This window comes from Chlamydotis macqueenii, chromosome 1 (assembly GCF_036417535.1).
Source record: "Chlamydotis macqueenii isolate bChlMac1 chromosome 1, bChlMac1.mat, whole genome shotgun sequence".
NCBI classification, from domain to species: Eukaryota; Metazoa; Chordata; class Aves; order Otidiformes; family Otididae; genus Chlamydotis; species Chlamydotis macqueenii.
The window spans coordinates 88,238,319-88,266,092 of NC_141556.1; the positions used below are offsets into that span (position 1 = coordinate 88,238,319).

The 27,774-nt window shown below is 41.3% G+C and overlaps 1 protein-coding gene across 1 annotated transcript in view; it reads left to right on the forward strand.

The window, feature by feature from the left end:
* The window catches only part of POLQ (DNA polymerase theta), a 55,591-nt gene extending 34,445 nt beyond the window's left edge, over positions 1-21,146 (forward strand). Inside the window, exons 18-30 of the mRNA XM_086760811.1 lie at positions 119-315; positions 1,766-2,006; positions 3,111-3,304; positions 4,982-5,119; positions 6,524-6,698; positions 6,988-7,123; positions 9,082-9,200; positions 9,865-10,049; positions 10,390-10,501; positions 12,122-12,246; positions 13,712-13,865; positions 15,709-15,824; positions 19,670-21,146. Of these exons, the coding sequence (XP_086616937.1) occupies positions 119-315; positions 1,766-2,006; positions 3,111-3,304; positions 4,982-5,119; positions 6,524-6,698; positions 6,988-7,123; positions 9,082-9,200; positions 9,865-10,049; positions 10,390-10,501; positions 12,122-12,246; positions 13,712-13,865; positions 15,709-15,824; positions 19,670-19,783 (2,006 nt within the window). The 3' untranslated portion in view covers positions 19,784-21,146. The remainder of the gene's footprint in view (positions 1-118; positions 316-1,765; positions 2,007-3,110; positions 3,305-4,981; positions 5,120-6,523; positions 6,699-6,987; positions 7,124-9,081; positions 9,201-9,864; positions 10,050-10,389; positions 10,502-12,121; positions 12,247-13,711; positions 13,866-15,708; positions 15,825-19,669) is intronic.
* The last annotated feature ends 6,628 nt before the right edge of the window (positions 21,147-27,774 follow it).

A 27,774-nucleotide genomic window follows, 5' to 3' on the forward strand; every position in this document is an offset into this window, starting at 1 on the left:
TGTTCACGGTCCAACTGAGGTTTTTGTGCTTTAGGTGATTGCATTCAAGATTTTTCTTTTGCCTTTCTTATCACACAGTGGGTTAAAACATGATTTTTGCTTTTATTTCCTGCCTTAGAAATCACTATGAGTTTGGCACCACCACCTTTGGACACAAACCTATCTGTAACTGAGAGACTGTATCATCTGCAGCTGTACCTGCAGAAGAAGCCCAAGCAGGAGCGCTCGATTGTCATGTATAACTTCATTCAGCACTACAAGACTCTGGTGATGGCTTGTGGCATCTCCTTGGAAGGAAGTTTTGAGGACCCAAAGGTTTGCAGGATTAAGAAATTTAGCTTGGGTAAAACTACTAGTGGGAAGACAGGAGTACTTCTGGTACTTCCCTTCTGTTATTTAGATTTGAATATCCACACCTGTCAGGGGGCTTAATGAAATTTTCTTCCAGTGGGAAGTCTAGAACAGTATTTAGAGGAGACTTCTTTTGCTATGTGTGTCCACGGTGCCCGCAAGAGAAACAGAGCAGCTTTGGTGATAGGTTAATACATTAATCTTTCACACCTGATCGTGTGAGTGGGGAGGATGAGGTTAAATCTCTCTCCTATCCCAGTGGACAGGGCTGAACTCTTGATTTGTTGCAATAAGAAGCCTGAGACTGAAATGGCAGAAGTGCTTCTGGTCAGATTATTGATTCTGAGAGCAGAAGACTCAGTAAGCAAAAGATTTACCTGCTAATGTGTACGGACTGAAATATTTGGTGTATTTTCTCAAAACAAAGTTTACATGTAATTTCAAAAGGTTCGGGTACCATTTGTAACTCAAATGAAACACTAGAAAGAGATAAAAGCACCTTTTTATCCTTGTTAGGAAAAGCTCTAGATGCATAGAAATTTCTGGTGTTGATTTTTAAAGCTTACATCACACATAGGCTGAATAGCATCATGGCAATATTAAAGTCTGCAGGTAAGTAGTTAAGGTGTTCAATGCAAGAACAAACTTAGCTTTTCATATTGATATATAGTTTTAGAATAAAATTAAAGAGCAATAAAAGTAGCACCTTTCCCTGCACTGTTCCATGTATTAAATGGAGTCATACTTGTATTTGTTTATTTTATTAATGCAATGAATATATACATACACCAACTGTCCCCCCTGTATACCTGTATATGTACATGTGGTTTATACCCTCTGCTTGCATGGCAGAAACCTGCGTTACATCCCATTTTGACACAATAAATTGAAATATAGCTGGAAGAGAAATTGCTTTGAAGACAGTGGGAGGTATGAGGCTTACAGCGAACAAAATTTGCCTTGCAGAATTCTTGGTAGTAGTGCTGATGAGCAAAAAATAGGAGAGCACAGCTTGACTAATATTCTAGATCAATAGCAAGTTCTGATTTTTACAAAGTCAATTTTCAGATTAAACATGTTTTGATTTTGACTTTCATATTTAGTCCCCTTTGTGTTAGGTTTTAATAAATGAAAAACCCTGAGGACAACATTGCTAGGTGTGTTTAGTTGACAGAGGATAAGGTTTTCAAATGTGCAGAATTAACTTAGAGTGACAATGAAGCTTTTCAGTGACTTATGCCCTCTTGAAGGTTTTATCTGAAATCATGTAACTTTTCCACAAATTATTCCAGTCTGCCTGCCAAATCAAGAAAAATAGTCTGCACTATAACCTTGCATTAACCCCCAGTTAAATATTTATGTTGTATTAGGACTAAAATGATAAAAAATTCTTATGGAGTTCTCCCTTTTTAAGGTTGCATGTTGGCTGCTCGATTCTGGCTCCAAGGAACGTACACTTCACAACATGGTGACTAACTTTCTCCCCAGTGAACTACCTCTACTGGAAGGAGTAGGCACTGGCCAAGGAGTGCAGAGCCTGGGACTTAGTGCCAGCGAAGATCATTCTGGGCGGTACAGAGCAGCAATAGAGTCTGTGCTTATCTTCAATGTCATGAGCCAACTACATAATGAGTTACAGAAGCAAAATCTGACAGGTAAAGATTGCTCCTCCACTTGGGGGCAAAGATGGAGGGTAAAGGTAGCTGTGCTGCCTCAGGCTGAATGATTAGTGGAGAAGAGAGGAGATTTGGAAGTTCTTATCGAAGTATAGTCTGTGGCAAAATGTGAACATTTTGTTAAACGTTGTTTAACATTGCTTAACATTTGTTAAAAGAAGAGAGGAAACTTCCCTTGGAATTATATCTGTTTTGTCAAAATAATTAAATTAAATTTTAAATTAAAATACAATTTTTAGATCCCAAACATCCACCAGTTCCATTTGTTAAGGCAATAGTAGAGTCTATTTTAATTCTCTGAATCAAGCAGATCTCTGCCTCCCAGGTGAGTATCCTCGCCATTCTGAGGGGACTTTTGGGTCTGTCTGTGGTTCATTCTATGTTCTAGGAACATTTTCAAAAGCTTTTGCATTTCCTTGTCAGAAGAATTCCTAAAAACCTCGATTTCTGAAGGCTCTCTGGCGTGCCCATGTAGCATTGCTTGCAGTGTATGTGTTGTGTCCATGAAACTTTTGTGATCCCACAGGGAATGATCCAGTATGTTTGCATTAATATTTGCTGAATGCTTATCTCTGTTTAAAAACAGGCAAACAGAAAAAAACAACCCAAAAGCACATACCTATTGGTAGCCCAAGAATAGGGTCCAGTTTCAATGAAGTATTTTATTGCAAGTTTACCACATCATTTATGGCTGTGACAACTAAAGCTTAGAACATTTTTAAAAGATTTGGGTGGTGGAAGGGAAGTGTATCAAGTTAGAAAGCTTTACGTTAAGCATGTCTGTGGTTTATAAATGTTGATACACAGAAAGATGTGTATTTCTTAGGAAAAAGAAATTTTGACAGAAGATGTTATTCTCTTAAATACTTTTGTAATAAAATGTTCTGGAATACTACTTATGAAATATTTCTTACTATGAGATATTCCAGAAACAATGATATTTAAACTAAAGCTATATTAAAAGATTTCAGTGTGTCAGGACATTCAGGACTTTAAAAACTGAGGATTCCCCAGTTGTAGTTTTATGAATTGATCTGTTTTTGATGTTACAAAAAGTTTTCTTGGGATTTATACTTACTACAGATGTATTTTCTAACGTGGAGATGCCCACCCATTATTGCTTGGCTCTGTTGGAGCTGAACGGCATTGGTTTTAGCACAACAGCATATGAAACCCAGAAACAGGTCATGCAAGCTAAACTGAGTGAGATTGAAAGCAAGGCATATCAGCTGGCAGGCCACAGCTTCTCCTTGACCAGCCCTGATGACATTGCAGAGGTATGTGAGGGTTAGGGTGGAGGGGGAGAACTTTCTCAGAAGTTACCTTCAAGAGACTTTTGCTTAGGCTTAAGAAAAAGCCTTCTTGGGCAGACTGTGTATCAAGAAAAGACAAAACAGAAAGTGAACTCTGCTCAGAGTTGATATGTCTTCCCACTCATTATGAGTTTGCTGCCTGCAAGCTGCTATGCTTGTTACTGATCATTCTCATTTCTGCTAACTTTAGCAGAAATAAAGAAGGCAGAAGTGGAAATAAGCATGTTGTTTGTATAGGACCTTGGCTTCTCATGGCACATGAGATGATATGCCAATTAAATGACTTTTGGAATATTTTGCATGAGTGATGCAGGACTAGAGAAGCTTTTTGCAATACCAATATTCTGCAAATGAGATCTAATGTGATATCATGTAGTTTGAGTCTAAGAATAGTTGTACTGAATAAGTTGCATTGTTACACTTGTTCCTATACAGGAATGAAAGAGGAGGAAAGAATACTTCTAAAAGTTTTGAATCAACTACTGTCTGTTTTTAAGAACCTATACAGAACTGATGGGTTTTTTAAGCCTAAGAAACAGATTTCTATGTAAAGTAGCCATACTTTTATTCCTGAAGAGCTTTGCTATATATTTTTTAATGTACATTCCATGGAATCATAGGAGTAGATTGTAATTGCTATGCATGATTTTTTCCTGCTTATTTATTTTCTATATGCTAATTTCTTACTGAGGAGCTATACTTTATATGGAAATAAAGTATAAAAATTTGCAAGCAGCCATCACTAAAAGAAGTTCCACAGAAATATTCCTCCTTTGTTGCAAATGGAGAAGTTTTGCTCGGTAACAATAGTCTGAGTTAGAACTCCTGAAATAATGCTTGGCTCCAACTTCGCTCTGCTCCATGGAAAAGAGGAAGGGAAGTTGTTTCTGAAATGCTGTTCTCTGAACTACAGAAACTTGTTTCTCATGTGGAAATTTTGTTAGGAATCATGTCAAGTATCTTCTATAGGTTGGTAGAGCTTTACCCTTCTAATTTTGTCTTAGTAAAACTTCTGTGCTGCAAAAATGTGTGAGAAAAAAGCTTCTATTCCCTTCTGCCAGCTGTGAAGTGAAACACAATAGCTTCTAAATAGTCTATAATGCTACACAGAAACATAGAATGAAAAATCAAGTACTGTGTTCAGTCTGTCAACAAGTGAGCATATACTTTTCCAGTTTTTGGCCATTTTTTAGAAAAACTAATATTCTGGCTAGTCTGTAAAAGATATTTATGACCACCTCCTTCTGTGCCATTCATGTTGCTCTGAAGCCTGCTTCCTGCTAACACTTCTTTTTTTTTCACTGATGTTCTGCCCACTTTTAGTCATCTTAACTCCACGTTTTGTTACAGTTGACTGTCAGCAGTGACCTCACTTATTGGATGGAGTTAATTACCTTTTCTAAAAACATACCTCTGAACTCAAACTTATAGTGTTCAGAAAATGAGATTTTAGATTGCATCTTTTAGTTAATTAAGATGAGGAGAAATGACTTTGATAGCTGAGATGTTTAATCAGCTTTTTAATTACCTGAAGCATTCGTACTATCCTTTGGTTGGAATAAGCTTTTTAAGTGTTCAGTTGCTTTTTGTTTTCTCCTGGGAGTAGCATGTGAACTGATTTGAAATGCTGGCCTTTTTCAGGTTTTGTTCCTGGAGCTGAAGTTGCCACAAAATGGAGATGTGAAAGTTCAAGGGAACAAGAAAACCCTGGGTTACACCAGAAGAGCAACTGCTAAAGGAAACAGAGTTAGGCTGGGCAAGCAGTTCAGTACAACCAAGGTACAGTAAAGTCTGATTCAAGTCTGAAAGTAACTGTAAAAATAACTCCCTCTTACTTCACACATCTGCTGCTTGGATACATTGGAGTTAGGTATGCTGACTTAAATGAAAGTAAATTTTAACTGCCTTTTGCTCCTCCAGTTAACACTGGAAATTCAAACTGGATTCTGCCTTCTCTGTTAGCGGAGTTATTAACTCCCACTACTCTCCTAAAGCCTGAGTCTAGTGAGGACATGACTATAAATAGGAGGCTTCAATAAGAATAAGTCAGGCAAAATTTGATTTCCCAAACCATGTGTAAGACCAAAATAGCACAATAATTTTGTAAAGCCAACAGTAGAAGAACTTTTCAACATCAACTTGAAAGATACTTAAATACCACAGTGATTAAATACAATCTTTTCCCTGCCTGGTACTACCATATTTGCATATTGTGCTTCAGAGAATTTGTCTTCAGAACGGCTGATGTGATAGCTTATCAAATTTGGTATATCAAAAGCTTGTATACACGTGAAGGCTATTGACATGCTTGCCAGTTGATAAATACTGTGGAGCCGCATTAATACCAACTGCTGCAGGCTAATGGGTGCTCTTGCCAGACAAGCATTATTAACAGATATATATGTTCTGTTTTCAGGACTCATTAATCTGTGTTGTTTTCTTAGTTTCCCCTTGTTCAGTGTAGTCAGTGCTTGGAAGATAAGTATTGATTTCCAAAACTCAAGTGTCAGTGAAGAAGTGAGGGCGGTGGTGGTGGTAGAGCAGGGAGCAAGAAGCAAAGTGAGGATTTCCGTCTTTTGTGATGTGGAGGGATGAGGCTGCAGCTGCCTGCTGCTTACAAAAAGATGTTATTTTAAGAAATGTTTGCATGCCACTGTCTTTTGAAATTCTTGTTAATCTCTTCATATTTCTGATTTAACTGAAAGGATTTGATTGCTAGTGATCAGCTTTGTCTTTCAAGGAGCATGGTCAAGGGCTTCATTGTGTTCCTAGTGTACAGATAGGAGAGAGCAGGGAGAAAAATATGCAAGAGGATGGAGGAGGAGCATTAATACTGGGCAAGAGGAGACAACATAGGGGACCTATGGCAAGTGATGCTTTATTTGATCATTTCACCTGATTTATTGGTTGGTGCAGACTAAGAGTGGTGATGAGGATGCGAAAGTCCAAAGAGAAGTGATTGCTTTCTTGTGTGTAAAAAAAACCCTGCAGCTGTTTCTCATGGTGCTTTGATTGCCCAGGTGTATGCAGCGTTAAGTGGAGGGGATATCCATTAATTTTAAGGCACTGACATTGGAAACTCACTGTGGGTGAAGGAGTCAGTGTTACCTGCAGAACTGCAAAAACTTTATTTATAAAGCTTTTAAGGCAGTTAATTATACTTGTGCCTGTTTCTCCCCAAAGGATGTTTTGGAGAAATTAAAGACACTTCACCCATTGCCAGGGCTGATATTGGAATGGAGGAGGATCAACAATGCCATTACTAAAGTGGTGTTTCCACTACAGAGGGAAAAGCGATTGAATTCTGCACTGGGAATGGAAAGGATATATCCAGTGTCACAGACTCACACAGCTACAGGTAAAGAAATGTGGGCAAAATCCTCACTTCTTACTGGTTTCTTTTTTTGTGTGTGTGTGGGGGAGCAGCTTCTCTATGGGGAAAAGACAGGAAATCAAGCCTGTGCCCTGCTTCAACCAAATGAAAATACTGAAATACTTTTTTTCATATGAATCTGCCCTAAAAGTCTAGATGTGCTAAAATAGCTTTTGTGTTCACTGAGCAGTATTATTCATTTCTTGCGTGTATTAGCACATAAGAGAGACTCCTTTTGGACCCTTACTTAGTTCTGCATTGTTTTCTTTCTCAGGTCGAATAACCTTCACAGAGCCAAATATCCAGAATGTGCCAAGAGATTTTGAGATTGAAATGCCAACTGTGGTTGAAGAAAGCCCACCCTCCCGAGCCCATGGAAATGTTAATTCTTGTGCTGTTTCTGGGGGCAGGTAGGAGGATCTTGGCAAAGCTTCTGCCTACTCTTCTGATCTTAATGCGGTTGAGTTGTCAAATTTCTATTTTCAGCCTTCACCTGTGGCTGCTGTCACATCAGTGTGACTTGTTACTCAGTGTTTCTCTTATGGTTTCAGGGGAATAAATACCTAAAAATCAGTGACACATGAAGGACCTACTAACAGCATGTGGCTCCATGTATCCACTTGCTTTTTGAAATTCTTTATGAAAGTCTACAGTGAGATTAGCATTATGTTCCCAACTGTTAGATGAAAAGCCTGAGTGTGAAAAATAACTAAACTGGTTTAACTTTCTAAGAGCTGCTCTGAAAAAGGACAGGATATTGTGGAAGAAGTAGAAGACAGTTCATCGGTTTTATGCTCTGCAGCTCCCTGTGTAAGGGAACATGGATGAATACATTTTTTCATTCTTTGTTAATAATTTCACTTGTGATGATGATCCTGCAAAAGTTACCAGGTGGCAGGAAAAGATTTCGAAATCTGTTTTCTGTTAACCAAATGCCCTATTTTGACAGCATTACATGCCAATGCGTAAACAGTTGTGTGGTAGTCTGGTGAAATATCAAGATGGATCTTTTAGCAGCTAGCTTGTGAGCTTTGGGACTTCATACTTGGTGGTGGTTTTCTGTCCTTTCAGTTTCTCTTTGCATTGAGGTTCTTATCCCATATGTGTCACCTGAGTGACTTTTATCATCTTTTTTCCCACAGCAAGATGTGAGAAGTTCCAGAAGCTTTTTGGACCTTCTATCTGTCTTTTCGTACCACCATGTCTCTAACATCCTTGTGCCTTGAGTAGGTCATGGGAAAAGAGCCCAAGAGCAGCAGGATTTTGCCCATCTGTCTTCAGGAGAAGAACCAGACCTAGCCATGGAGGCAGAAATATTGTTCTGAGAAATAGCTCTGGCAGTGCTCAGACTTGCAGCAGCTTTGCAGGATGGTTGGAGGGTGGGCTGGGTTCTTAGAGTTTTCCTGTAGAGAAGCAGCCCATCAAAGGAATAGAGTGTGTGCTGAATTTTGAGACAGGTCTGCTTCTCAGGCTGACTTTTGAGACTACATTCCTTAGTTAAGCAGCCACTGTGTTAGGAAGATGGGCAGTCCTAAAGGCACAGGAATGACTGCTGGTACATGCAGCCTAAGTCTGATAGACCTTCCAAACTTTGCTCTAAACTGTCTTTTATCTTAGTAATTACTGTTGCTACTCCTTCCTCTTGTTGTAAGAAGCTTTGACCAAAGAAATGTAGCTAAATGAGATCATGGTATAAAGCACTCACTCATTCAACTGAGTTGGAAACTTATACTGGACAGTGTGATTCTCTACTGTTCCCTTATGTTGTCCATTGCCATATTTCTTTTGAAGATTTATTTCTGTGCTTTCATTTCCTTGATGAATACCTACCATTACGAGAAATTACGAGATGTAAGAAGAAAAGGCAGTGGCACAAGGGAAGAGAGCATGATGTCTTGTCTATGCTTTGCTGAAACTAGTCTTGATCTCAGAGATACCTTTTCATTCTGATAAAGAAATTGCTCAGATCCCTGACCCAGACGTCAAGGATTTATAAAAGCCTTTGACTGGACTTCCAGGGAAGAACCCAACAGGCTGGCTGGCAGACTGGTGCTGATGGGAGTAGGAGGTGTGAATGGTGTCACAGCCATGTACTGTTCAGTGCATGCACTAATGGATGCAAATCCATCTACAGCTACAAGTGAGTTGGTGGGACAGGAGAGCTAAGCAAGCCCTGAGAGGCTGCAGAGCACCTGGGTGCCACTGTAAACTTCTGGCCTTTTGGAAAAAGAAAGCTACTGTCTTTGGACTGTCTGGAAAAAGAGGCTGCTGTCTCACTTGTTCTCACTGATTCTTTGTGGCAAAAATGATAATGCATCTTTAAGTCTTTTATAAATTGGTGAAGAACAGTCATTCTTTGTCTCCACAGATATAGAAAGCGTTCCAGTATTTTGCCTAACGGCCTAAAGGTTCAGGCTGAAGACAGATCTGAAGAAAGAGGAATACCATTCTCTGTTAGCATGAGGCATGCTTTTGTTCCCTTCCCAGGTAATGCCCAGATCCTGCTCTATGCCAGCTAATTGTTAAGAATATAGTTAACAAAAAATCCTAGATCTAATGAGGAGTTAAGAATTGCTGACAGTGTATATCTGACTGAGCAGCCTTCTTGGGAAACTAATGCCACAGTTAGCATGCCCTCAAAATCATTCACAAGACTGTAAAGGAGAGCGTTTCAACTGGGGAAGGTGTTCAAATGTTAAAATTCAGATGTTCACACCTTCATTTCCCCTTTAAGAATACATGTTTTTTAAAAAGCTACACTTAGACAGCTCTTAATGAACAAATGGCACTCTATCTAGTGTTCTTTCTATCCAAATGTTGGTTCTCATGTTGCCTGCCCTGGCTCAGTTACAAGTCTGCTGCTCTCATCTCTGTGCCGATCATTCCTGTCAGGTGCTAGACTTCTACACAGACACTCGGACAGATACTTGTTTGTGTGTTTTTGATGAATTTTAGATGTAGAGGCTGGACAGAAAGCAGACAGGCCTGGGCACTGGGGAAACAGGCAAGAATTTGCTGATAGAAATGACTGTGGAAAACTTTCAGAGCAGAAGGTGCAAGGACAGCTTCAGTCCTTCTTGCTGGAATGCTGTTTGGCATGTTGTTGGAGTAATTTATGAAATAATGATTTCTGCTAATTTGTTGACTTCAGGTGGCTTAATCTTGGCTGCTGATTACTCTCAGCTCGAACTGAGGATTCTTGCTCATTTGTCTTGCGACTGTCGACTTATTCAAGCCTTGAACGGGGGTACTGACGTCTTTAAGAGCATTGCAGCAGAGTGGAAAATGATTGATCCTGAAGCTGTTGGAGACAGGACCAGGCAACAAGCTAAACAGGTAATTTTTAGGAAAAAAATTCTGTGGCAGCTTTCTGGGCAGGAAAATTCAGTGTTCAAAACGTTAGGGAGTCACAATAGTATGATTTTCTGTTTGGGTTTGGCCGTGATTGTTCAATAGTTGCTTTGTATGTCCTACCACTCTCAGTACCTTTCAGCTGCACCTGTCTTGGTTTTGGGGGAGAAGAGTGGGGAAAAGCAGCACGAATGGCTCTGACTCAGGGGTAGGCTCTCTTCTTGAGTGCTCACCCTTGTTCCCATACGCTTATCTTTTGTTTTGGTTCTGTTTTCTCTGCATGGCTCACCATATGGTTGCACTTCTTCACACTGTCCTCTGGCAGATTTGCTATGGAATCATCTATGGAATAGGAGCAAAATCTTTAGGCGAGCAGATGGGGATTGATGAAAACGAAGCTGCCAATTACATTGAATCCTTCAAATCGAGATACACAGGTTTGGATATGGCTGTTAGGGAGCTGGGTGGTGGGGGTTGTTGTTTTGAATCCCTTCTCTCCACCTCTTTTCAAATCTTAAATTTATCTCAGCCTTCTACTACTCATATCTCTTTTGAAAAAGCTTTTCGTTTTGAAAAAGGCCAGTGCATGAACACAGCAGTTTGATACTCCATAATGTTTTACTTTACGCTCAGGTTTTATCTTTAGGATGAGATAAAATATCTGGTTTATCTTCAGGACCTTGCATTTGCTTATTACATTAATGATTTTGTTAGGATTTTTAAAATTAATTATTAAGCCCTGGGGAAACATTTTAAAGCTCTTAACTTTCTGAATAAGAAGCACTCTTTTCCATATCAAAACGCTTAGCTTTAAAAGGATACGCAATGCTACTTTAGACCACACTTACAATTTTTAAATATAACCATTTCTCTCTTCTGTTCTTGCCTTTTGTTTTCATTGTGTTTTAAACTGCTTTGCATATAACCCTTGCGTTTTTATCCAGCTGCTTAGAACAGTTCTCCCATATTTTGTAAAAAGACATTGTTGCATTTCTAAGAAGCATGTTAATTTTTAGGAAAACTGTAGAGAGAGAAGAGCTGCAATCAGAAAATGAATGGAGGGCAAATGGGATGAAAGCGTGGTCGCTCTAATCATAAAACTTGGAAATGAGCTGGGAAATTATGTTCTGAAGATTCAGGGTTTGTTTCTTTAGGAGACAGATGCTGAGAAATGGTGTTCTATTAAGAGTCTGTTTAGTCTCTGGTTATTTCTGGATAGTGTCTCCTTCATGACCATTAGAAGTAACTTCCTGCTTCCTCCCTCTTGCTGCACGTGCATACATACACAGCCCACAATGTACCTTATATTGTAACTTCACTTCTTAGGAATTTTCCCTTATATGTATTGCCAGGCTGACATGCTAAATTACATGCTTAATGCATTGACTAATGCTGTCAGTCTTGATCTTGAATTACTCCTTTAATGTTTTATATTTTGTAAACCTTGGAAAGAAACAGTCTGAAGTTAACTTTTTCCACTTTAGTGTAGTTGTTAACTAAACTTGCAGTGAAAGGGACTCTTCCTTGCCTCACCTTTCTTTGATGTAAGTTTCTTTTTAACACTCTTGGTGGATTCACTCCATCCCTTGCAAAGTGCAGGTGGGTGAGTTTGTTTCATCTTTAAATCTGAAATGACACAGTCTGAAGTCAGGCAGCTTGAGGTATCAAGGGCTCTGACTTCTGCTTTCAACTTACTCCCTTCCTGCTACTTCTCTTTCCAGTGCTAGTCCAGGTCCTGACCTCTTCATTATCAATAAGAGATGTATGCTCCTCTGTGCCTGGGCGATGTGCAGAATAGACTTCCAACCTCCTTGTGCACGGCCAGATATCCTAACACTATGCTCTCTTTCACCTCAAAAGTCTTAATAAGTTTCCCAGCAGAATTGAGAATAGGTTGAAAGAGCGATTATGTGCCCTTGCCCACTAACAGGGTCTAGGAAATTTAAAGAATTATCATTGTGCTGCTTGGGTGTCCCAGACTGCTTTCAGTGACCTCAGTGAGAAGTCAACAGGGAACATCAGCTGTATTAGGGAAGACTTTCTCTGTCCTTCCACAGGGATTCAGAAGTTCCTGAGGGAGACAGTGAGGAGCTGCAGAAGAGATGGGTTTGTGCAGACCATCCTGGGAAGACGGAGATACCTGCCAGCTATCAAAGATCCAAACCCCTACAGTAAAGCTCATGTATGTTGAGGGCAGTGCCTTTTATTTTTTTAAAATTAATTATAAAAAAAAAAAATTAGATTTCTTTGCATATCCGTATCTGTGGTTTTACAGGGTCTCTGAGCCACCTTGGTTATGACCTTCTACTTCTCACTTAATTCATTGTTCCCTCAGTTGTTCTCTGAATAACAGCTTTTGTCATGGTCTACTTGACGTAAGTCTTCTGTGACTGGGTGTACAACTGTCATCATTGTGCTAACCTCACTTCAGAACTCCCACATTGGAACTGGAGTGAGTAATTTATTGAAATAAGTGGACATGATTTTAAAAAGCCTCCGCACAGTGATGTGCTTTAACTCTTCAGGCTGAGTTGCTCCCACTCAGCAGTCTTTGTATGTTATATGCTGTCAGCACTTGAACAAGAAAGGGCATTTAAGTCCTATGTTTTTGGGTATTTGTTCCTTTTCAGATTTCCCCTCAAAGGAAAATTGGTCAGACTTGTTAGATAAATATTTAACTAATATATACCTTTGCACTGGCATTATTTTTTTTCAAGGTCATTTCAGACACCTCTGTCATAAGACTCTGCATCATTAAGAGTGAATTGACTCCCTGGGGAGATGTTGGTGCATTTCTGAGGGGAGGAAGCATTATATTTCTCAGTAGGAAGCTGGATCAAGTTGTGTGGAATTAAAGACTAGAATGGAAGAGGGAGGAGGTGGGGGAGTTTGTACTCCAAGTAGTTGAAAGGGAAATAAGGAAACTTTCAAAAAACTTTTGAGATGTTTTGACTGTTTAATCTGAAGGATACTTCAGCGTGAAGCTTTGTTGATGCACCTCCTGTTCAACTCTGATTTATTCTTTAAAATCATATTAAAGACCAGTTAGTGAATTACCTTCACTTTCATTTCAGCTTCCTCATAACTTTTTGCACACATTGTAGCTCTAATCAAAGAGAGAACAACCTTAGAATACAGTTTTATTATCTGAGGAGGGGATTAGTAAAGACATTGCTTATGTGGGGAAAAAAAAGTCGTTGTGTCATACTGTGGTCTGGTGTGGTTTTGCACAGCTGTAGTGCTCTGGCAGTGCAGTAGACCAGATTATTAGTCCATGAAATCCAGCTTCTCACCTTTGGTTATCCATTCCTAATGGTTTTGAAGATAAGCAGAAGTGTCTCATGGTACTTGGATTAACTATGAGATTTTTTTGCTCCTCATGAAACTGTTACCAGGTGTATATGCTTGTCCCTCTTGTAGCCTGTGACTCTTGCAGGTTATTACCCTTGATATTGTGGAGAAATGTTGTGTCTGAAGCTAGTCTATGACGTCTCTTTCTTTCCGGCAGATATAATGAACTCTTTATCTGGAAGTTTTATTATGCCTGTATCTGGCCATGAATTTGTTATTTTTAATGATGTACATGTGGCATGCTGGATTTGATTTATTTTTTTGGGTGAGTTTTGAGAACAACTATCTCTGTTTAGGCAGAGAGACAGGCTGTGAACACAACTGTTCAGGGATCTGCTGCAGACATTGTCAAAACAGCCACTGTGAACATTCAGAGGCGCCTGGAAGCTTTCTCCTCTGTGATCAAGTCCCATGGACATCTGGAGAGCTCCTTCCAGAGAAATAAGACTGGTATGCTCACATCTTCCTTGCACGCTAGAGTGAAACTTTCGGCGTAGCTAAGTTAAAAAAAAAAAAAAAAGAAAAACCTGCAAAAATAGATAGGGCGTTTGGGACAGGGATGGGAGACATTTTATTTCCTGAGAGCGGTAAGTCTGCATGTAATGGGCAAAAAAGTTATAAGGAAGGAGGGAGAATGTCTGCTCAGCACATGAACTAAAGCAAATGCTGTGATCAAATCAGACGCTGCAGTGGCCTGAAAGCAGATCTTGCAAAGGCTGGCAGTGGGAGTTCATATGTGATACGGTCTGTGATGCCACCACAGAACTGTTCAAAAGTAGGAAGGAGAACCTGAGCAGATACTCTGGCTTCAAAGGCAGTCAAAAGATAGAATGGAACAACTTCTAGTTCCAAAAATACAATATTTGGTTAGAATTAAGGCTGGAATTTGTTGACTGGAATTTGATGTGCAAAGGCTCCACAAGAGTGTTATATGAAGCACTTATCAGCATAAATTTTTTCTGGCTGCAGACAGCAAAGCTGTGCTGGGGTACTCATTCCCAGAGGAGTGCTACAAAGACCTTTTTTTTTAGCATAATGTAGACAGTGTTTTGTTCATCAGTGATATATTTTTAGAAAGACAACTTAAGAGATGAAGTGCTTTATTTCTTTGATAGTTTATATGCTTCAACCTCAAACATGAAGCTGTCTTAATATGAAGAGTCTGATTTGTAAGACTTAGGATGAAAACTAAATAATTAATTGCCAAACCTCTAAAATAAGACTTCTCTATCAGGGAGTCATATTTTAGAGAGACAAGATTCAGAAGTCTGCTATGAGTATAAGGCAGGTGCTTGGCAGAGCTTCCTACCCCCTCCAGGAGCAGCAGCTATGGACCTTTGGCCAGCATAATTGTAGGAAGACGAGTAGATGGATTTGTGACAGTTTTTCCTCTTCTAATACTAGCTGTTTCAAGTACTGGAAGGAGTTCTCTTTCAGCAAGTTATAAATGCCTGTACTGTCAGAGAAGCATCCTGTATCATGTGGCTTCTTCAACACTGCTGCTTCAGTGTGAGGCTTGTGTGAGGAACTGATGATGCTGTAAAACCCTTCCTGTAGTTGTGAACTGGACTCCTCCTGTTAGCTAACCTGAGTAATAAATAACTTTTGAGTCTGTGTGTGTGAAGTTGTGGTTTTTTGTTCTGGGTTTTTGTTTGTTTGTTTTAAAAATGGTTTTACTATGGAATGGTTTGTTTTATTTTTGTCAGGCAAGGCCTACCGGGATCCTGTTTTTGTCAGCTGCTTACTTTTTTATTCAAAACCGGCTCTTTTTTAAAATTTATTTATCTATCTATTTATTTATTTATTTATTTATTAGTTAGGAGGAGTAGCTGCAGTTTCAGATAACTGCATTTGGGAGGAGGCCTACTGCCTTTTTAGACTAGCCATTAAAATGATTTTGGAAGAAAAGCGGAATACTAATTCATTGCCAGAGAGAACATTGTAAACTAACTTCTGATTAAACTTGACATGATTTTGTTTAAAATTTACTTTTAAAACAGATGGTTCAGGAGGCACAACTGTCTCTTATTTCTGTTCTGATTCATGTCTTTATAGTGTAAGGCTGAAATATTTATATCTAAAATGCTTTTCATTAACATTTTTCCCTCAGTAGCTGTACAAATATTGATAGAACAGTAATGTTTTGTGGTTTTATCTGTAGGCACGGGCTTTTTCATTTTAAAGTTCCTCATGTTCTTTTTCTGAGCATTAGGATTGTATGAGGGTGTTTCAATTGCAGGAAACATCCCTTTGCGTAATGGTATCTAACGAACTGTGCCCTTCACCTTTGTAGGAAGGCTAGCGAGGAAGAGAAACAGAGGAATGTTACATCCCATCAGCGGAGGTTTCTTTATCCTGCAGCTCCATGATGAACTCCTCTACGAAGTTGCAGAGGACGATGTCATTCAGGTACCGCTGTGCAGTGGCTTTCTCAGCTGTCTGCTGCGTTACGATGTTTAGAGCGAGCCTTCCTTCTGGGGGCTCAGCTTCTCTTCCCTGGATCCTCTCTTGCTGTGTGCTAAAAGTTCTGCAAAGTCAATGTTAAATTGGGTGAAAAATGACGTTTATATTCTTGATCACTTTATTTTCAGACTCAAGATCATTTTTCCAACATATGATTTGCTGTTTATAACAAACAGCAGTTCATAGGACTTCTTTGCAAGACTTTGAGTGAAGTAGCTTAATGTAGTAGTAGTAGTTGGCAAGTGTAGGGGAAGTTTTTCCTCGTTTGGAGGTATTTTTGCCTCCCTGTTTACACTTGTGTCTTCTGGTGCCTAATTCAGAATGTGTGTTGCTGCAGCTGTGATTTGTACTTTTATGTAGGGAAAGGAGGATTCCTTGCTTTTGGTACTGGTTTTGTCATTTGTCTTTCTGCTAGGAGTGTCGTGGTGCTGGTTAGCAGTGTGGTACATAAAAGAAATGTGCTGTGTGGGCTTAAGGTACCTTTCCTGTGCATGTGTGTGTCTATGTGTGCTCTTCCACTGTACAGGCCCTCCTGCACCCAGACCTAGCTGTGTCTGTGTGACAGCTTTCAGTAGCAGGCATTTCAGCTGTATGGTGGGAGCTCAGTGTTTTCCCAAGTCCAGAGCACAAACCCGAGAGGGCTCCCAGGGATTGCTTCCATAGCCTGGGGATGTCTTTCTCCCAGTTCTGTTGTGCACATACACCTCTTTAATGAAAAAAAAGGCTATTTCCTGATGGCAAGCAGTAACTCCTAGTCTGAGAGCTTTCAGTAGTAGCGACTGGCCTGAGCATATTTTTAAAAAAATTTCGTTAAGAAGAAAAAGTTTAATATTTTTCTCTTGAATTTCAGCTCAAGCTTCTGTTTGTTTTGCCAGCTCTGTTCAGAGATCTACTGCTTCAATCCAGGCAGGCTGTTTTAGAGGTGAAAAGACTCCTAATTTTCTTTCTGTAGAAAACTAAAATCCCCTGAGTATAGGCTTTTATGTCTTTAGATACTGACTCCAAGTTATCACAGTGTCCCCAGAAGAACTCTGGGGCCAAGTGAGTGGATTTGCTTTTTATTTATTGTATTATATTTTTTCATTAACAACCTCAACTTCAAGGGAAATCATTACCGGCTTTTCTAACTGCCTTCAGATATCTTTCTGTCCGTAGATTTTTCTGGGCAGTCATTTAAAACAGCTTATGTGCACAAGGCATGTTTCCTAGACTCAGACTTTCTTTGTGTGTGTGCACCAGATTTGCTTATTTTTCAAGGTTTTCTCTCTAGCTGAGACAACAGAGTACTTCTTACCCCTTTGATTAATTGTTTTTAGGGCCAGAAAGGATCTTTTTTTTTTTTTGTGATAATACTGCCTGCTGTCCTTTCAGATGCACCATTATAATTATCCTGTAGTGGAAAGATCTAGGTTGGAAAGGATCTCTTGAAGTCTCTCCCTCTTTAGCCCCCACTCAAAGTAGGGCCTGAATTAATTAGTCCTTTTGAACTACAGTATACCTTTTAGTAAAAAAGAAGTGAGCATTTCTTGGTTTCTCTATTGGTGAGGTTTTTCATCTTGCTGACACTAAAGCTTTATTATACTGTAAATCATGTATTTATTGGCTGCAGCAGTAGTTTTTATTCAGACAAGTTAGTTTGGTCACATGCTTGAAGCTAGCTCTAGTTTATTTTCAGCTGGTAAAGTGCACAAAAGAAAACTAAAAATATCTTTCCATGTATCTAGGAATTTGTGTTCCAGTCAGAGTATCCTTACAAATGGTTTGTAAGAGAAACAACACGAGTGATCGTTTTGTTTTCATTTGCAGTCTACCAGTGAGCTAGCTTGCCTCTTTTAGAAGACCTCACTGGGGTAATACTTGTTTTTTCTAGTGCTGAAGGTATGAAATGCCTGGGGCATCAGGGCTTTTGCAGTCTGTGCAGAATGTCAAAGTGAAGGCAGGGAGCTGTCAGAGCTCATCGCAATAGCGAGACTGTGATAATATTGCCAAAGATGGTAGAGGGAGGCTTGACCCTCTACCTGTTGAGCTGACCTTGGCAATGAGAAGTCAGGTAGGAACATAAAGGTGTAGATTAGATTAGCTATCAAATGCTAAATGCTTTTAAACTCCTTGCTTGTTCCCAGCATCGCTGCATTTATGTTTTTCAGATGGACGGTATTCCTCCAAGCACATTTTAGCTGACAATTGAGAACCCTGGAAACAGTGCTGTTTGCTTAATGTACAGGAAATTCAGAGTCTAAAGCTCCTCACGGTCAGAGTGTTGGTGCACGGCTCTGTCTCATCCCATCAGCTTCTCCAGGAACCTCACAGGCTTTTGTGTCTCCCCTGCAGCTGACGTCTCTCATTCTAGGTGCAGCAGCCTTAATTTGATGCTCCTCACTGTGTGCTGGACCTGTGAGCGTTCTCAGAGAAGCTCCCTCTGTATAGCTCATGTTTCTTTTGAAATACTGGTCCCCAAACTTGATCAAGGCTGGAGTGGTTTGAATAGAGTGGAAAATTGATCTGTGTGCCACACAAGCAACATTTTCTTTTTCTATGTTCCAGAATTGCTTTTTCTTTCTTTCTCACAACAGTGTGCCTTGCTTAAGCCCTGATCAATTTTTAATCTCTGATAACTCCTTTTTTTTCCTGCCAAGCCAGTTATTTTTCATTCTATTTTTTAACAGTAATTATTTCTATCCTAGTTCTCTACCCTGCTTCTTTCTACTCTGTACTTCTCTGTGCTGAATTACATCTGATTTCAAAGCATTTTTCTAGGTTATCAGGATCATTTTGAAATGTGATACGTAAGGGCGTAGGGTTTTGGAAGACAAACCTCCCCATAGTTCTTAACGCTGTTGTAAACTCTTGTGCTCTTATCTCCTCAAATCCCTCCTCTGTTCCCCAGTAAAAAATGTGGAGGAATTTCTATTGTGGGTACCTGTGAGGGAATTATTAAAATGTATGGAAAGGTCAGAAAGCTTGAATAGTTCCCGTGTTGACACAGTGGCCTCTAGCTGAGATGAGGAATCACAATAATTTCAAAGCCTCTTTTAATTCTGCTGTGGAAAAGTTCATGAAGTAGGTGTGGATTGAAAGATTCATTCAAATCAGCAGTCAGGACAGGCTGGACTCTGTGTGGGTCTTGAGGTAGGAAGGAGAGTCCTTTTGTCCAGGGTAGGTATTAACGATCAGGAAAAAAAATCCAGTCTCTTACAATCCAAAAAGTTGCAGGCAAAAATATCTTTTTGGTCCCCTAACTGTGTAATGACATGAATGTCATCTTAGAAATACCTTCGGAGGGCAGAAAATGTTGGAGTTGCCTCGAAAAAATAGGGGGAACCTGGGCAGTATTTCTAGCCACCTGCATTGAATGTGATCTGCTTTCCCAAGGTTTGTAGTTTTGTGTTTCACACACAACAAGGAGGAACACTGTTCTTTGCCTCTGCTGTATTTGGGTTCTGTCTTGCTTTCAGTACATTGAAGTTTTCAGAACACTCAAAACACTTAGAATTGTGCAGCTGGGTGAAAGAGGTGATTCTGCAGGGCTCTGAGGTGTTCATGGAAACTTAATCTTGTTCTAAGTCGTCTTAGTGCGGAACCAGTCACAACTCTGTGCTGCATAAAATGTTACTGGCTTTATGCAGTTTCTCCATTCATAAATCCTAATCAGGATTAAAATGCTTGGTTGCATTCCCACAAGGGGTAAGTCAGTGCAAACAAAAGCAGGAAAGGATTCCAGGTGTCTACTATTGACAGAAAAAAGAGCATTGAAGTTACGTGTACATCTGATGTGTAGCGTTTTCTTGTAGGTCGCTCAGATTGTCAAGCACGAGATGGAAAACGCCATCAAACTCTCTGTAAAACTGAATGTTAAAGTCAAAATTGGACCTAGCTGGGGAGACCTGCAGGACCTGGAGCTCTGACATGAAGTGCTGCCTTCTTGCCTGTGGTGAGGCGGAGGGCCCCGTGCACTGGGCTGCAACAGACTGGTGTGCTCCTCCTGTGTTGTGTTTCTACAGGTGACATAGCAAGCTGCCTTCTGAAATGTGTGGTGGGAGCCATTATGAATTCAGCAGGCCAAACCCTTCCAAGGTCAGACAGCGCAGTGAAGCATGTTTACAGAACAGTGAAATTATTAATTGCTAAAAGCAACAGTGTTTAAATGAATTCTGTTAATATATGCTTGATCTTGTAATGTAAAACAAAACCCCAAAGCCTAATGAATTTATTACATATGAAATGAGCTGGATTATTTTATTAAAACAAAGCTAATTTGGCAGTTCTTGTGTGTACCTGTGTCTAGGACCAAAAAAAAAGTCATTGTTTTTGCACTTAAGGTTGAATTTTACAGGCCTCTGCTGCTATCATTCTGCACTGAATTCTGCTGCTGATATTCAGGTGCTGAAAGGGCTTCACAGCTGGCTGGATTTCTCGCTGTGCAGCGTTGACAGTGAGTGGAACTGATGCTTGGTTGACCTCTGACTTCTAGGAAGGCATTGTGGTGACGGGCTGTCATAATTCATTCTACTGTTACCTTGCAAACTGGCCTTGAGAGGAATATTGTTCGGACTCTTTTATAGTTAAGAAAAAATCACCAGCAAAACATTCCTTTTTAAAGAATGAAACTCAATGGATTGGTTAAAAACTTAATGGCAATTATTATTTTTGTGAAGAAAAAAAAAAAATCTCAGTCTGGCCACCTGAAGTGACAGCTTGCTGATGTTTGAGGTCTGGTGTGTTAGAGAGGTGTTGCTGAAGGGTGGTAGGTGACCCGTGGCTCTTCATTCAGAGATCTCTCCTAGGGAAGTCTCGGACTGCCTGTAAGGTAGGGTATGAGGCTTCTCTAGCAGCCTTGCTAAAAACTGCTCAGATTTCCCCCATGCTTTGCCTCAGCATCTTTGACTCCATCCCTGTGATCAGGCAGAGATTTTTTCTGGGAGTTTGGAGCTGGTCCTGAGACTGACTCGGGCCAGCTGCTGGGATCGGATGCTTCAAAAGAGGGGGCAAGGAAGGAGCTCGCAGGGAATTAATCTGCCACTGTTTGGCGTTACTCTCCTCACTAAGACCTTCTGGCCTGGCTAAACCTCACAGCACATGATTTTGTTTCCCTTCCAGATGGTTGCACAAGTTCATCTGTTTTTGTTAACTTCATACAATGCCCGACCTTGAATTCTGTTACTTTCACCGTGTAGCCCTTGCGTGTTACAAGAAAGGGAGGACAGGTGCCTCCCGTCATCATCTTTATGGCTCTAATTATTTTATCACGTCTTTCCTCTGCAGATCCTCCCTAACGTAAGCAATCTCCATCTTTTCATTCTTGCCTCCTGTGAGAAATTTTCAAGTCCCTAATTATTCTTTATTTCTGAGCTTCTGCCAGATCCTTTTTAAGAAGTGTACTTTTGAAGTTGCCTTTAGAGCCTGATCTGAGAGGATGCACACTCAGCTTTCAACAGCCTGATAGCGTGCGTGAGCTTGTTAACGTCAAATTCGGCGCTTTTGGTGCAGCCATTATCCTGACATCAGAATTACCTGGCGCTGAGGTTTAAGAACATGGTGAGTTTTAAAAGATGTTAATGGGGCCTGCGTACAAAAGGCCACATCCTGGACTCTGATCCACCACCTGCCTGTTGTGCAGCAAAACGGACACGTGGTATCCAGCCAGAGCCCCAGGTGAGGATGCCTTGACTGCCCTTCTCAGCACCGACTTGGCCTTCTTCCCCGTTTTGGATTTCACTTTAGGTTGAGATTTTTTTGTTTCCTTCCTGCCTGCTCTGTGCTGTGGTTTTCTACCACATCTGTCTCCTGACAGCTGAGCTCTTTATCCACAGCATTCAATTGACAGACAGTTGTTTCTTTTCTTAGCTTATTACAGCTTTTGTTAGTAACAGATCTGAGCCTCGGCACCCTGGTGTCTGACCATTTGTCCCGTCTGCCTGTGAAGATGCTGGGTTGGATTCATTATCAGTTCACGTGGCCGAATGATTTCCTGTCCCGGGGCGTCATGCGGTGACACACCTGTGCTGTATTTCAGGCCTCACTGGAGCTGCTGTAATTTGAGTTGTTTGTTCTTTGGCACATTACGTATTTCCCTCCCACATACTGCCTTTAGAATTTCAGAAGGATGGATCTCACGCATCTTTCCCAGCAAGCTCTCTAGACAGGGGTGATGCTAATCAGTAAGGGGATTGACATGGAACTAAACTTATTTTGCTAAACAAACTCAACGAGTTCATTTTAATTAAGCAGTAATTTGGAGCAAATGAGAAGATATAAAGTGGCCACTGCTCTGTGAGCGAGGCAGCTGCAGCGTTCGAGTCATGATATTGGCACTGACTCTGAGCTGTTGCCTGATTGCTGCTATTTACGTTCCTTAATTCTGTATTACAGTATTACAGAGACTGAGCAGGGGAGGCAGAAGAGGCCTTAGGTTGGGTAAGCAGGGGCACTGCTTAGAACTGTGCAGCAGAGGATACCTGTTATTTTCTGAAGTTGGGTAGAAGGACGTTGGCTGCTTGCATTACTTAATTTTGCCTTATTTTTGTCTCTCCCTACCCCTGATAGGCTGAGGCCTGTGTTTAGTTGGGCACTGGGCTTTTTTTCTAGTTCAAGACTTGCAAAGCGCAGGTTACTGTCTTGTAGACAGGATGGGATGCATCTGATGGTGTGAACAGCTCTCTGTTCCTCTGCTGGTTTGTGTGTCTCTTTGCAGTCCACTCCTCCCTCCGGCTAGTTGGCGCTGCGCAGCACGTGCAGTAACGCGTGTGGTCCGGCAGCCTGAGAAGAGAACGCATGAACACTGTGGAAGGGGTAGGAGTTGTGTTTGTTGCGGCAGCCTTGTTACTCAGTGTACACAGAACTGCTCCTGCAGCCTACTCCTGCCTTCTGCCCTGCACGGCCCTTGCCTGGCTGCTGCATTGGCGGGTGGGTGTCTGCCAAAATAAATTGGGTTGGGACCCAGTCCTGACAAATAACTGTGGTCACCAGGAATGCTATGTCTTCACGTCATGTGAATCTGCGTGACCCAGCTCCTCGCAGGGAGAACCCATCCCCTTCGGCTGCCGAGCAGCCTTGTTCTGTGTGGTTCACATCTGCTTTCTTGTCAAAATGACTCAAATTTTGATTCGGCCTGTTACTGGTGTTGGGCAGAACTTCCCTGGTCTCCGTAGCAGGAACTCCTGCCATTGATGTTTGATGCAGCTACTCGGTCCTTCTCCTCGCGTGCAGACCACAAGCTTGTTTTGCCTTGGTCTTTCTGCTGCAGCTTTCCTTCTGTCCCTGCCTACTGAAAGTGCTCGGTGTGCTTTCTTGTAGCTGGGCATTGGTGGGAGAGGGGCAGGTGACAAAAGATGACACACACCTGATCTGATCTGGTTTGGTCCTTTTGCCTCTCTGCCATGCCATCTGCATTTCATCAAGAGTTGTAGAGTTTTTCCTGCAGTTTTTTTTTCCTATAAATCCATAGCTGAAAAGAGGGAGCTGGAAGCTCAGTAGCTTTGGATGATGTTTTTGAGCCTCTCCCGGCAGAGCAACTCAATCCTCTTGTTGGTAAGTGCCCTTAAGCAAGCCCGCTTCTGCCCTTCTCAGATTTCCGCTTGTAGGTGACTGCCTTTACCCTGAGGTGGAAGCGACGGGAAGGGTGCTCTCCGTTGGCTGAGAAGCCCAGTGTGAGCACCACGTGAGCTCCCTGCAGCAAAGCACGGGAACATTAGCTGGGGTCTAGGTTTTGTCCCTGCAGGAGGTGCTGGAGGAAGGGAGGTCGCCATCCCTACCCCAGCACAACTGTGGCTGCATTTTCTGTGTTCCTGAGCGAGTAGTGTAAACTCCATCCAAAACCTTTACATCAATCATGCATCTTTGAAATACTATAAAGAATCTCGGAGTAGAGCTTGGAAAAAAAGAGAGATCTACACCAACTAATATCAGTTCTTTCCTTTATTTTCTTTCCCTCTTTTTTTGGTTGTTACTGAGGACTCGAAACAGCCTCAGTTTAAGATGCCTTAGTTTTCCTTTTGTGACGCTGCTTTAGGATACCTGTGGAAACAGGACGTGGTTAGCGCAGGAGTGGGTTGTTCACCCCAGATTAGGCTTCGTTCTGGGATACAGGTAATGACTTGTTAACAAACCCCACACATATTCTGTCCACATTTTCTTGACACTGAATCTGAATATTGGTTGCTATTTAAAAAAGTACAATGTTTGATTTGTTGATTTAATCACGAAACAAAACACATGAATGGAAACACTCATTTACGTGACTATTGCTTATACACCTAAGATGGAGAGTTGACTACAAATGGCCACACGTAGTTCCTTAATGAGAGAGAGTGTGTTCTTACTAAGACCATACCAAGGCAAAAAAACCCCAACATTCAAGACTGAGAGACTGTGCTTGAATTCACCTTTAGGTTATGGAAAAGGCTGTATTTGGGCAGGGGGGAAAGCGGGGGGGGGTGCGGAGAAGGATATTTAAGAGGCATAATTAACCAAAATGTGGCTTTTGGCCTGTGTTACAATACACACAGTTTATAAGTGGAGGAGTCCTAAGCTTTCCCACAGCTCACTTAAGCTGCAATGTTTTCTTCAGGTCTTAAATTGTATACTGAAAAAAATATTTTTCTATGCATATCCTTGTACTTCATTGAAGACTTGCCAACTCTGAAAACATATAAATAATCTAATTTAATGTATTTTCTCTGTATACTCTGTCTATCTGCAGCTCTGTGTGTTAGATCAAACACATCTGGTCAAGCCCAGAGATGTGTGTGGGGGCTGTTGGAAGTTCTGTGTCTGGGTTTGGAGATGGTTGTGATAGAGAGCTCCTGTAAAAGAAGGTGGTGAGGGAGCAGGGAAGCCAAATGAACATTTGAAATTGGCTGGAAATATTTGTTCAATCTGGTCTATTGCAACTGAGGATTGCGATGCTGAAGATAAGTTTAGGATTTTGCTCGAGGTGGTGCTGTCTCAGTGGAAAAGGTGAAAGCACATGATTTCAACATCCAGCGACAGCTCGTGTCCTCAATTTTCTTACAGCAAGTCAGGTCAGGTGCTGTGCTCGTTGCTCAGAGTGCTGCATCTTTATTCCTTTCGCTAACAGCCTTTAGTGGCCTTCAGGTCAGGCCTTTAAAAAATCCCACACTCCCCCTCATTTCACAATAAATCAACCAGGCAAGTGTTTTTTCTCCCTCATTGAACTTTTTAAATGGAGTTGTTTGTTTTTCTTTTTTTTTTCCACACACATGGTAAATCTTGATAGAAAGCATTTAACAGTGTGCACTAACAAACTTATACAACATATACATTACATATATATAGTTATATATATAGACTGTTCTATATACAAACATATACAACTTGTTTAGATCTCTACAGACTACAAGAAAAATTGATAATTATAGTCACAAGTGGTGAACTTAACAGAAATAGTAATTAATTTGTAACTGTCTGGAAATACGTAAAATATGTAAGAGTGGAAAGCAAGATACAGCTGTAACCTGATGAGGAGTGCTAGAGAAAAGCTGCTTCAAAAATTGTAAGTTTGAGGGATGCTAGATTGTAATAATTTCTCTTTTGCATAAAAAAAAAAAAGCAAATAGAAATCTACAGGCAGGGTGGTTGGTTGGTTGTGGTTTTTTTTGTTTTTTTTTTTTTTTTTAGGGGTTCCCCCTCCCTTCCCTGGAGACTGTTGGCAGCCAAAGTCAGGCCAGCATTGTGTAAATGACTTGTCGAAGACATTTCTCTCAGGGCATGCTGCAGTGACTAGCAATTAAAAGTTGCTCTTAAATTTTTACATTTAATTCTCAAGGGAGCGGGCCACTCCAGCTCCAGCCTGAAGACATTTCTACTGACATCAAGGTAACGGGGATCTTTGCAGAATTAGCCACCCATGTGCTGTACGGCTGAAAACTTGTGCAGCCCTGGTAGCTTTGTCATTGATGGGAGCAAACTGCTGCCTGAGCACCATGCTCTGCCACCCACCCGAGATGCCTTCTCAGAGGCTGACTGTGTTACACCAGTTCATCGTGGAAACTGGCCCCATAGCCTGTGAGAGTACAAGTGCCACCCTGGAACTGGTAACGGCCTTTCCGTGTGCACCGGCTCAGTCAGAAGCAAGCGTAGAGCTGGGTGCAGAACGAATGCTGGTGGGGCCGTGGTGGCTTGGTACTGATGGAGACTGCTCAGCTTCTCAGTAAGAGCAGAGAGGCAGGAAGAATAAGGTCGCTAAAGCTGGTTGGAGGGTTTGCACACTGCCCCAAATGATTTTGTTGCCCAGAGACTAGTGGTTGTAGGCCAGAGCACAGGCAGAGGGAATACACATTTAAATAGATGATAGAATTGCTCTAATGGTGGTGTCATTTATTTCTCAGTCTCGATGCCTGCTTACAGTGGTGCTTCCTCACATGCAAGTGCCCAGTTCTGTCACCTGGCTGCTGGAAGAAGGTTCGCAACCCACTTCCTGTTGGCATCAGAGTGGCGAGTGTGCTGTTTCCTCACACGCAGACAGACATCCATCCATGCTCTTGGCTCATGGACAACGCCAACTCCTTAACTCCCAGCAGAAACCTAGGCATTGCTTGGGCTTTGACTTTTTTCCTAACAAGTTTCTACAGTTTTCACAATTACAGAGCAGTTTGTCCTGTGACGGATAGAGAGGAAGTTGTCGAGTCTCAGTCCCAGTTGAGCTGGACCTGTCAGGGCCATCATTTTGATTTTTGCCCACAGAGAAATGTAAAAATCCTGTAAAGCATGAAATTCCTGTTGTGCTACAATGTGAATTTAAAACCTAACAAACACCTCAGATTTGCTCCAACCCTTTAACTTGTGCAGCTGGGCTGACAGTGAAGAGAGACTTCTCAACTATAAAAGTTCCTGGCTCGGTTTTATTGTCAGACAAGAAAGGATGGGGAAAGGCATCTTTGAGAAAGAGAGAGAGAGATCATCTGAACATTGGGATGATACAAACACCGGTGAAGTTAACGTTCCGTTAGGGGAGAGAGAGAGAGAGATGGTGCCTGTCTGCATCCGTGTCTGTCAGGACTCCTTGAAGGGATAGAGGATGTCACTCTTCTCGTACAGATTTTTAAATGCTATTTTTCCACCTTTTCCTCACTTTCCTTTTCTAATTTGAAACCATGTCCAGGCACAGGAAAAAAAACCCTTCAGTGCCTTGTTCCCTGTTGTAGGCTACCGTGGTTGCAGCACACTCATGGACTAGGCATCTATTCGCACAGACGGGTAACAGGTTCTACTTACTGGTCTCTTCTGCAGCTGCAGGTTGGAGAGTTTTCCACAGAGTTCACTGCAGAAACCAAACAAACCATTCTGAAGCAGAAGCAAATAAACACTTTTAGCAGTGTGAGCAGAAAAATCAAGTGCTGCTCACCCATGGTGCCATTTTTCATACAGCGCTGAATTGGCACATATGTTGACAACTGTTTTTCAGGCTCCTCCCCTGGCCCATCGTTTAGTCTTGCTGCTGTGATCTCTCTCCCTTGGCTCCTTAGGTAGGGTTACTGTGCAGTTTCCTTAGCCTAATTTCAATTGATCACTTAAGGGGGGGAAAAAAAAATAATTACTTCTCTGCAAGCAGCTACACAGCTTCTGTGAGCAGAGCTTGGCAGGACTCTCCAACTTGTAGCCCTGTGGTTCCCATCTTGAAGAAGCAATTTCCTAAGCTGGTTTTCTGTTCCTGGTTCTGAGAAATAAGGCAACCAAGTGATACGGACACCACGGGATGAAAAATGCCACAGCCCCCTTCAAGGACAACTGAGATGAATCTAGAGCACATTTTAAAAAGTACAGATAAGGATGACATGTCATGTGCTCTGAATTGCAAATAAACCATCTATGCTCATGTTTTAATGACATTTCAGATAGTGCCTGTCTAGCTACTTGAAAAATCTGTAAATCTTGGGCA